At 31.3% G+C, this 11,052-nt stretch overlaps 1 protein-coding gene across 2 annotated transcripts; it reads left to right on the forward strand.

Moving 5' to 3' along the window:
• The first annotated feature begins 7,813 nt into the window (after nucleotides 1–7,813).
• LOC109147308 lies at nucleotides 7,814–10,962 on the forward strand. Of its 2 annotated transcripts, none has more exons than XM_019294968.1 (4): nucleotides 7,814–8,173; nucleotides 8,888–9,094; nucleotides 9,620–9,680; nucleotides 10,871–10,962. In XM_019294968.1, the coding sequence occupies exons 1-3, from the start codon at nucleotides 7,881–7,883 to the stop codon at nucleotides 9,630–9,632; spliced, it is 513 nt and encodes a 170-aa protein (XP_019150513.1). In that variant the 5' UTR covers nucleotides 7,814–7,880; the 3' UTR covers nucleotides 9,633–9,680; nucleotides 10,871–10,962. The 2 variants fall into 2 exon arrangements, with proteins under 2 accessions (XP_019150513.1, XP_019150512.1); XM_019294967.1 differs by lacking the exon at nucleotides 10,871–10,962 and adding an exon at nucleotides 9,763–9,986.
• Nucleotides 10,963–11,052: the final 90 nt, after the last annotated feature.

An 11,052-nucleotide genomic window follows, 5' to 3' on the forward strand; every position in this document is an offset into this window, starting at 1 on the left:
AATGTAGTGAATATAATCAATTGATGAATTTGAATGTAAAGAATTTTTACATTAGAGAAAAATAAAGACAATATAACTAATAAAATTATTTCTCTTAATTAATTTATTGATAATGAATATTTTCTTTAATAAAGACATTGTAGGGACAATGTAGCGAATATAATCAATTAATGAATTTAAATGTAAAGAATTTTTATATTAGAGAAAAATAAAGACAATATAACTAATGAAATTATTTTTCTTATTTAATTTATTGATAACGAATAATTTTTTTTGAATAAAGACATTGTAGACACATAATTCTAAATTAAAGAAATGCATATGTATTATTTTTTGTTTTAGCTACTATATTATTATTTAATTTAATAAGAGTAAAATAGAATAGTAATTATGTCAACTTTAATTAGGATGGGGTTCGAACCTAAGAATTTTCTTATTGAAATCAATGAGTAAGTTAACGGTGAACTTACAAAAACTAACGGAAAAGATAATATTTAACGGAAAAGTTAACGGATAATCATATCCATTAAGGATAAATTAGGAAATCTTAAGGAAAATTAAAATCTGATCAATCTGAGCCATTCATTTGATTAAAAAATTTGACCGTCATTTATTCTATCCATTATAGGCCTAACTCTCTTGGGCTTTTATTAGTATAGTAGATTTTATACTAAATCATTTTGGAAGAATTTAAAATATTCTATTACTCGTTTGGCAAAAAATTATTATAGGAACAAAAATAAATATTATTTTGAAACTTTATTAAATAGAAATTTGGAGGAAAATATTTTGGGTTGTCACATTACCCCATGGGAACTATAGATTAATCTTGACCCTTGAAGTTGTCTTGATGGGTGGTTCAGATTTTATAGGTTATTTACTTTTTTTTTTAATTGATTAAATAATTGGCTCTTTAATTGGAATCATATTATTATTATTTGGATTTTGTGCATGATTTTAGGAAGAGTAATTTTGGTAGGTTTTTTTATCACTATTTTCTTTTTGCGTAGCCATTTATAGATCGGTGTGTGTGCATGTGTTATTGTGCATTTGTAGACAACATAGTTTATCCTCCACAAAATGCTTGTGTGCATTCGTTTGTCGCCCATTTGTGTATTCTTTTGTTGCATATCTGTGCATTTTTTGTCACCCACGTGTGCATATTTTCTACGTAGCCATTTACAAATCACTGTGTGTGTTATTCTGCATTTGTAGACATCATAATTTGTGCTCCACAAATCATTTTATTGAAACCTATGAGTGTAAACCACAATGAAAATGTCAAGCAGTGACCTAGGTTCTAAGATATGCAGTACAACAATCCTACCTTACCTTAATTAATTATCCTAAAAATTTGCATTAACACAAAAATAAATTATAACTATGAAAGGAAAATAAACACATTTACTAAAAACCTCCCTACCGTGCAAAAAAAAAAAAAAAAAAAAAAAAAAAAAAAAAAACCTACTAACCCATTGAGTCACCGTGATTTACATCCTCTCACATGCTTTGTCGGGTCGGAGTGTGGAGGCCCTTAGGGTTGGTGATTCAACCTTTTGGGGTAAGGAAAAAAAAATCACAACCATACATTAAGGCAAAATTCACGTCTAAGATTAATCTACATTTCTCATGTGGGATACTATATATTCTCACTTGATCTTTACCATATGTATGTATGTATGTATGTATATATATATATATATATATATATATATATATATATATATATATATATATATATATATATATATAGAAGAGCGCTCATATGCGGCGGGGTCTTACGGTGCGGTGGTGCGGTCAAATTCCAGAATACACCAACAGTGTTAACAATATGCACCAACAGTGTAATAAAAACACACCCCAATGAAATGTAATAAAACATCACAAAATACACCACAGACTCAAAAAAACACACCATATAACTCACCACCCCAATGGTGTATTTCCAAACAGTGTATGGTGTTTTTACTCACACCTAATGGTGTGTGTTTGGTGATGCAGGGCTCTGTTTACTCTGTTTTGTGTGGTGTATTTCCTAACGTTGATGGTGCATATTTGGTGAACTATTGGTGTTGCCGCACCGTAAGAAATAACCGCACCGTAAGACACTGCCGCACCTGAACCCGCCTATATATATATATATATATATATATATATATATATATATATTTTGGTTCCTGTGAGATAAGGTCTTCCCGTGCGGTTAGTGCGGCATACACCATTAGGTATGCATAAATGCTGTTCGAAAATACACCAGAATGAAATGCCAAAAAAAATACACCACACAAAACAAAAAAATACACCACACATAATGGTGTATGCCACACTAACAGCACGGGAAGACCTGACTGTTAGAAATATGCAAATGAAATAGACATATTTCATATAATCTAACCTCAATAGCGGAAGCATAGGATCAAACATACCTCCAGCCATAGTTGATACCTCCATTGGATTGCTTGAAGAACAATAAAGATCTGCTTTTGTCTACCACTTGGTCTCCTATTCTACTAGATGGTGTAGTCACAATGTCACAGGAGGAGTGGGAGGACCAAACATATATATAACCTACGTGCCATCATTATAGGTTAAGTAACGGAAACCGTTACTTCCGTTTCAAACCACAACATATTGGCCATAAATGGCCTATTAACTTGAACCACTTAATGGTGACATAATGGAAATGTTACATTCTCCCACTTGGTGCAAGTATTAACTCAAAGAAGCAAAAACAGAAACCATAGAGATAGTTCCTCTTAATCAGAGTAGTATACACTTATGATTACAATGTAACTTCTTCTCTAAGTACCTTATATGGTATAAAACTTAATGAATAAGCCTTATGTGCATTCTTGATTATAATTAGTTATCAAAAACTAATTATTGCCGCAATGGCTAAATTTGGCCTAATAAACTTGCACAACTTCATTTGTACAATATTAATGGAAAATGATACAATTTTTCACTTGATGCAAGTATTGGCACAACCTTTATTGAAGATCAAAAGCATGAATCATAGCGGTATGTCCCCTAAATTAAAGTGTGAGTAATACCATATATGCATCACATGCATTTTGATTCTCAACTCAGGTTCTTTATGAATAAACCCTACGTTTATTCTTGGTCAAACCTTATGGATGTTTCTCAAATAAATAGGCGCATAACCATAGGAGAAACCATCCAAATTACATAGAGGTGACAACATAAATGTACGTACAATATAGTCACATAATAAGTTCCATGTACCCTATATGATCCCTAAAATTCTTATAAGCATGCCTTAAGTAAGGATCTGAAACTATTAGCAAAAATGCTAATATATCGCACGACTAACTCATTATCTTTAATATTATCACTGACAACTAAGTTTTCAGAGTTGACACGTCTGTCACTCCTACTCTCATTAATCTTAGCCAAAGATAATAATTGAGTAGTCCATATTCCAACGACTTAGATAACAAATTCATGAGTCTAAGCCCACAAACGGAACTTTAAACATACACCTTATAAATGATCTCCAAAAAAGGAAAGAAGCCCAACTTTCATGTTATAGAGCAATAACGGGGATTTATTAATGTAACTTTATGAAACAACAAAATATTGTATCATCATAAAACAAAAAACCCTCAAGATTCATCTATATGAACCAACATCATGAGTCTTTGCATGTTTTATGTCTCTCAACATTGAATCTTGAACCTTTTAAATCTTAATGGCCAAGGATCAATTTGAGTATTATACTTTATGTAATTAGTGACAAAGTGATCAAAATAACTTAATGATTTCAGTTATGAAATTGTATTGATCACTTGATATTTGTACACACAAAAGAATATTAATGTACTAAGCTATTAATCTAATTTAAATTTTCATGCATAATAAATACACATAAAAGAAATTAGACTAATACCTCAAAATGTACACATAAAAATACTTTTGAATATGTACATATATCATAACTTTATGATAGAAGACGCCAATTTATTTATATTATAACCATATGTTAAATAAATTGACCTTTCTATCTGTAATGATAAAACTCACCAAAACTATATTCCAATGCATAATTGCGTGTGGGCTAAATTATGATCATAGTTTGGTGTTTTTACCCTAATTAATTATATAAACATAACAAAATTGCCTGTGGGCTAAATTTTATTATATCATATAATTAATCACAATCAATACGTCTATGACTGTATGTGATCTCACAAAATTTCAATTAATCAAAGATACCGTGGCTACTACTTAATTAATCAAAATTATAAGATCACTAGACAATTTTCTTAATATCTTAGGCATCAACTTTAAAGCCTAAAAATAATTTTGCAACAATATGATAAACAATTCCAAGTGTACTCCCAGGAAAGTTGGTTGGGACGGAGCCTCATTAAAAATAACCAACTCCTTAGACAGAGTAATGTTTCAAGGGAACTAGTAGCACATTGCCCCTTCCCGAGAAACTTTTCACCGGTTCATGTTTTCTCACACTAAAGGCATAATTGACGAGCATTCTTTCCAAATCTTTAATAGTTCGCATATGGAAAGACTTTTAATCTCAAGTGAGCATTCTAAATGGTCTAAAGGTGCCTAAACATAATGCACTGCCATTTATTATTCCACACACAAGGTTCACCTTAACAAGGAATTATTATAATTCCTATCTTATGCAATTCCAAAGGCATAATTTAATACACATAACTAGAAAATATAATGTTATATGCTAGTGAACAATTATATGTGAAATTCAATATGCTCATATCCAAATAAATTGTACACCATAATAACAATTTAAAATGAGCTATAAAATTATTATTCAAATAACAACATAAATCCAAAACTTGAAGGATTATAAAATTTGAATAAAAATTTATAATAACCATATACTTTTCAATTATTGAAAAGTTTTAACTTGTAGGCCCAAAACAAAAGTGATTCAATGCATATAGTAAACTTTATGAGAACTTGCTTAAAGTTGTAAATTCTAACCATATCAAAACCATATGATATGTTGACATTTACAAAATAAATTCTCATAAAACTAAATTGCATAATTTAAACCATAATATTATGCACTTAATTTAATTATATGCGTAAAACAAACTCAAAATATAAATATAAAATTAAATATTCATACTTAATCAAAGTGGGCATCACAAATAATGATAACAGTGTTACGACATATTGATTCCTCGGTTCAAAATCGATAATCATTATTACTGTAATAATAATTATGTGAGAGTAATAACAGAACAATCAATTTTCCCCAATCGTAACCCCTGGCATTTAATAGCAATAACTATAAAATGATATTATCATTATTAACATACTGATGACCTTCCATCTGCTGCAAATCGCCACAAGACTTCACATCGGCGAAGACAGCGGTTGACCACCAAAATAGGAGTCGCAATGTTGCTGACACAGTTTTCCGACAGCACCCACTCCATAGTGCTCCTTACCTCCAGTGAAAGCTCGCCAGAAAAGGAAAAAGACAACAATTCCAGGCAAGAACAAAATATATACCAACAGTAACAAACCCAGGTATATTCATATAGTAATAAATATTTTATATGCATTTGCAAATTAAATGCTTTATACTACGTGTCATCATTAAATATTTTATATCAAAGATAAACGGATGGCCAATGATCATTTATATGTTTATGAGTATGTACACAGTGAATTGCAAACTTAGATATACAAATCTATATATATACTTAAAAAAGGCAACAATTCCATCAACAACCATCCGAACAGTGATAGAGGACTTTTGATTATGTTGATTTTCCTTTATTCGAACATCCAAATGCATATATCCATTTCATATAGAAATATATAAAATATACACCATAGATAACAAAGTACATATATGCATATATACTTCTATATTGTAAAAATTTAACAGCAATAGATATACACACTTGATACATATTTTCAAGGAAAAAACAGTAAAAACATATACTGCATATATATAACTCAAAATATGTATCTATCAAGTAATTTAAACAACTAGGCAGAGATTAAACAGGCTCTGATACCAAATGTTAGAAATACGCAAATGAAATAAACATATTTCATATAATCTAACCTCAATAGCGGAAGCATAGGATCAAACATACCTCCAGCCATAGTTGATACCTCCATTGGATTGCTTGAAGAACAATAAAGATATGCTTTTGTCTACCACTTGGTCTCCTATTCTACTAGAAGGTGTAGTCACAATGTCACAGGAGCAGTGGGAGGACCAAACATATATATAACCTACGTGCCATCATTATAGGTTAAGTAACGGAAACCGTTACTTCCGTTTCAAACCACAACATAATGGCCATAAATGGCCTATTAACTTGCACCACTTAATGGTGACATAATGGAAATGTTACACTGACCTCACAGGAACCTGACCCTATATATATATATATATATATATATATATATATATATATATATATATATATATATATATATATATATATATATATATATATATATATATATATATAATTCTAATCAGGTGTGAATAATTGGTTAGGTGTGAATGTGTGGTTGCTTGCTGGCCTTTGATTGTAGACGATCTCACGGTTATGAGTTACTGTGCATTTTTTGCCTTCTTTGGTTGCACAGCAATATTATTTGTTGTGCTTTCGGCCGTTTCTTATGCACTGTTATGTGTTGCGGTACTTTCGGCCGTTTCTTTGGTTGCACAGCAATATTAGAATGAGGACTACAATACACCACACAGTGTTCGAAAATGCAATATAATGAAATGCCACAAAATACACCACACACCAAAAAAATTGCACCACATATAATGATGTATTTTTGAACACAATAGGATACATTTATGCATAACTAATGGTGTACACCGCACCGAAACGGGAAACTCCGTTCTCACAGGAACTTAACTATATATATATATATATATATATATATATATATATATATATTATTTGTAAAAAAAAATTTAAGTTGATAATGGAAATGGAATTTAACTTGATTCACATTATAAGGTGAACTATGCTTCATACATGGTATGTATAATAAGAATCGAACTTAACCTACATTTCTATCTTGATATGATCAAGTAAAAAATGATAAAAATGTACTTGGTGTTATATAATTTACACTTAAACATATATTAATGAATTAATGGTTATATCGCATAACAATTCTCAAGTTGTTAAGCATCTCCAATAAGATTTGCATATTTTTAATTTAGTGATTTTTTTAATGAAAAGTCAGAAAGAGAGGGAAGAGAGAAGAGGAAAAAATTCAAACAAAATAAAATAATAATAAATAATACAAGGAAAATTTAAGTGCTTAGCTAGCGCGTGCAGTAGTGTTCCCAACCCGCACCTGATGTAGCCTCTTATACTCTTATTCCTATTTAATGGGTCTCAGACAAATTTTACATATGCAGGAGAAAAAACATGTAAAAAATTGGGTCCAAAAACCCTAGCAAGTTTTTCTGCTATTGTGAATGCTCTTATATACTTATGGTGACCAATTAACCATAAATTAAGTTTACACATCCGAGGTTAGATATGTATTAATTTACGGTAATAAAATACAAAAATATATTATTGGAAATTTTTTGTTATTATAAGATATATCTATTACCCACAAGTTATGTTTTGTGGGTAAATAATTTCATTAGAGGTTCACATTGAAAATGTCAAAGTTTCACCGGGTGAACCACATAGCATGCATGAATGATGAGGGCATCCTTAAATTTCTATTTTGTATAACGATTCCCAAGCATATATATATACCGCGCCTCCAACATCCTTCATTTCCGATTAATGTAAAACACATCTACATAAATAAATCAATTAAATCTTACTTTTTGAGGAACATACAGATCGGAGAATTTGAAAATGGTGAGTTTGAAGGGATGCATTGTGGCATTGTCGGTTGTGTATCTCAGCTTGTCGGCACTTGTGAATGCCGCCGAGGCTGCTGCCGGTGCCGGCGGCATCAGCTACTGCGCCACGGCCTCTGACAAAGCGATGTGCGAGAATGTGACGAAGACCGCCACAAATTGGAACCAGGCAATGACTATGGGGTTAAAGGAGGCGATGAAACACTCGGATTCAATCATCCTTAAAAGTAAAACGGTGTCTTTGGGAAAATCCAAGTGCGGTGAGACCTACGATAACATCAATGCCAGGTAAATTAATTAATTAATACAGGACAAATGTTTTATTTCTCCTCCATTATTTTCTTCTGAAGAAGGTTGAATCCTCACCGATAAGATAAATCAGTGGCTTAACAGATAGGGCCAAATATGGATATGCACATGGAATCTGTCCACATTAGGCACAATACTATCGATATGCACAGTGCCGGGGCTAAGTTTCGAAATTTCTCTTCTTCCTATTTACTAAACTCGTGCTGGCTCTCCTCTATTATTTTACCTCTTGATGTGACTTTCATTCATTGGTTAGGCAAAACAATCAACCAGGCAGAGATTATAATGACTCTGATACCAAATGTTAGATATAGAATAATTTAACTATACTGAACAATAGAGAGATCTGACTTCGTATAAGAGCAGAAGCGTAACTGTGTTGATCTTCAGTCATAGTTGATCGATGTTCCTGTTGTGCTGCCTCTTAACAGTAGACCGTTAGTCATAATTTGCCTCGTGACTCAGAACCCTAGATGGTGTACTGAGCAATAGTATGAGTACGGTAACTATTGTGCTATATTAAATTGGGAAAATCTTATCTATCCATGAATTGGTAAACGACTTCAGTTACTAATTAATTAGATGTTGCTACGTCATGATGGTTGAGTTGGAAAGAAAAAAATATATAAAGAGTATCATGCATAAAGATATTTGATTTGTATGTTAGTTAAATAATACTAATGTGGTGTGCAGATTGAAGGAGTGCATGGATTTGGTCAACAAAGGGGACGCTAATGATGAAATAAACTTCAAACTCTCGGCCGCGGTAACAGGTCTTGAAGACTGTGAAATTGCACTTGAAGTTTTGAAAGATGAAAATACTCCTTTCTATGAATCCCATCGCCATTTCAATCACATCCTCGATGTTTGCTTGGCAATTGATAAATCCAAGCATGAAAAGTAAGTGAAAGTATCATATTCTCTTTTTTTTACCAAGTTTCAAAAGATTAAGCGATCATCCCCTCTCTTTGGCTGCAGCATTATATTGCTCTCACTCAAGTATAATCCAAGTTTCCGATTAATTTTTATTGCCTTATTTCTCTCCCTAGCTCAATGTGCGATTAAACCTACTACTGTCAAAGTGGGCTTGCTTGCTTCATCGCGGGTCTAATTTTCTTCTATAATAATAAAGTCAAAACATTTTAGGTAAATAAAAATATATATGTTTTCCCGCCCATAGGAACCGACATCGTTTTGGCTTGAAAATGTTTTTCTGTTTGTCTGCACCACCGAAGAAATCTGATTTTACATATTTAATACCTATCTTGGGACTTGAAATTAGTTATTTTTGGTATTCCATTTTCCAATGCTATTAATTGCTTTTTGACTGATGAAATGATTGAAGGACAGATAGTTTAGTTTTACAAGTTATGTGAAAATAGCCTGTAAATAATACATGTTTTGTGTTGAAATCCCACCCTGAAGGTCTGAACTCTGAAGCACAAAGAGAAGAGCACAAAGAGAGATAAAGGGCAGAAAACAAGAGGTTGGTGGCAATATGCACTTCCTCCATTTTTTACATTTATGATATGAACCTCCTTCATTTTTCATTTTTAATATTTATGCAGTGTGTCCATACTAAGCTTTGCTTCTCCCATTGAAGAAGTGTAATCTTGCATTACCAAGGCCATTGACACCTAAAATAATCAAGAATAAAGTATGATCATCATAGCAAACAAATTATATATAGGATTACAGACATGATATATTCAGTTTATTGTCAGATTTAGAAGCAAAAGTAAATCATTATATTTACACAATCACATGCACTAGAATACAGATGTATGTCTTATATATATATAATAGATTGCCTTTATAAAATTTCAAATTTGTCACATTTTTAATGACATTAGCCAAATTTAACATTAAGAGCATCCTTATCAGTTGGGGTTATTAGGGGAAGAATGTAAGAGTGAGTAGGAAAGAGAATAATGTGGGAGGGGAGAGAAAAAAAAAATCAAAACTGATTTTATAAAAAAATATATATAAAAAATAAGTATCATTTCTTTATTGGTTCTTTATCCTTCATCATTAATTATTTTTCTTGGGCAGAGTAATATCCCAACATTTGCAGATGCTCCCCACCCCTTCTCTCTCTTGATTCTCTCTCTGCCACCATGGCATTTTGGTTCAAAAATAGTGAATTCTCCCCTATTGATGCTCTAAAAAATGGTTAGAAATTGATATCACAGTCTTTATAACTTGAACCTCTATCAACCGTTTAGACTTGAAAAAAAAACAAGCAGTAATATTAAACATTCTGCAAATAATAACATTAACATAAAATAAATACATAAGTCCAAATTCACATAAGATAAACACTACTAATTAAATTTTAATCATATATCAAGCAACTGTTTTGGCTACTTCAAAAACAATTAATTATTTAAAATCATTTATAATTATTTGGTTTTATTTTTTTGTTCATGTTTTCTTTCAACGATGTTATCAATGTATTCAGGTTTATGAAAATGCAACTCTAAAGTCTAAACACTAACCCATAATTCAGAATACTCTTTTTATTCTTTTTTAATTTAATTATATTTAGTAAAAATATATATATATATTTATAAATGTTAAGTTATCTGTGTCGGATTTTCAGAATTATGAAAATACAAAAAGTGCATAAATTGTGTAAATGTTGATATGTAAAACATACATTTCTCCCTTCTCCAGAATCTTTAGTCGGTTTTTTTCGTCAACAATCCAAAAACGTGATTCGTAGCAAATTAACTCTATCAACTGGGTTTGAGTTTGCTTTTTGTAAATGGGCTTTCATTGTATTGGGCTGGGCAGCAGATCGGCTTCCTTTTGGGAAAAAAAAAAATAAATATATTTACATTTTGTATTGGGCCATA

Source organism: Ipomoea nil, unplaced genomic scaffold (genome assembly GCF_001879475.1).
Source record: "Ipomoea nil cultivar Tokyo-kokei standard unplaced genomic scaffold, Asagao_1.1 scaffold1993, whole genome shotgun sequence".
Lineage (NCBI taxonomy): Eukaryota > Viridiplantae > Streptophyta > Magnoliopsida > Solanales > Convolvulaceae > Ipomoea > Ipomoea nil.

Excerpts from the sequence above, each read along its gene's own strand:
- LOC109147308 (XM_019294968.1), top strand. The coding sequence starts at position 7,881 with ATGGTGAGTTTGAAGGGATGCATTGTGGCATTGTCGGTTGTGTATCTC. Across the intron at positions 8,174-8,887 it reads TACGATAACATCAATGCCAG|ATTGAAGGAGTGCATGGATT; the intron begins GTAAATTAATTA and ends TGTGGTGTGCAG.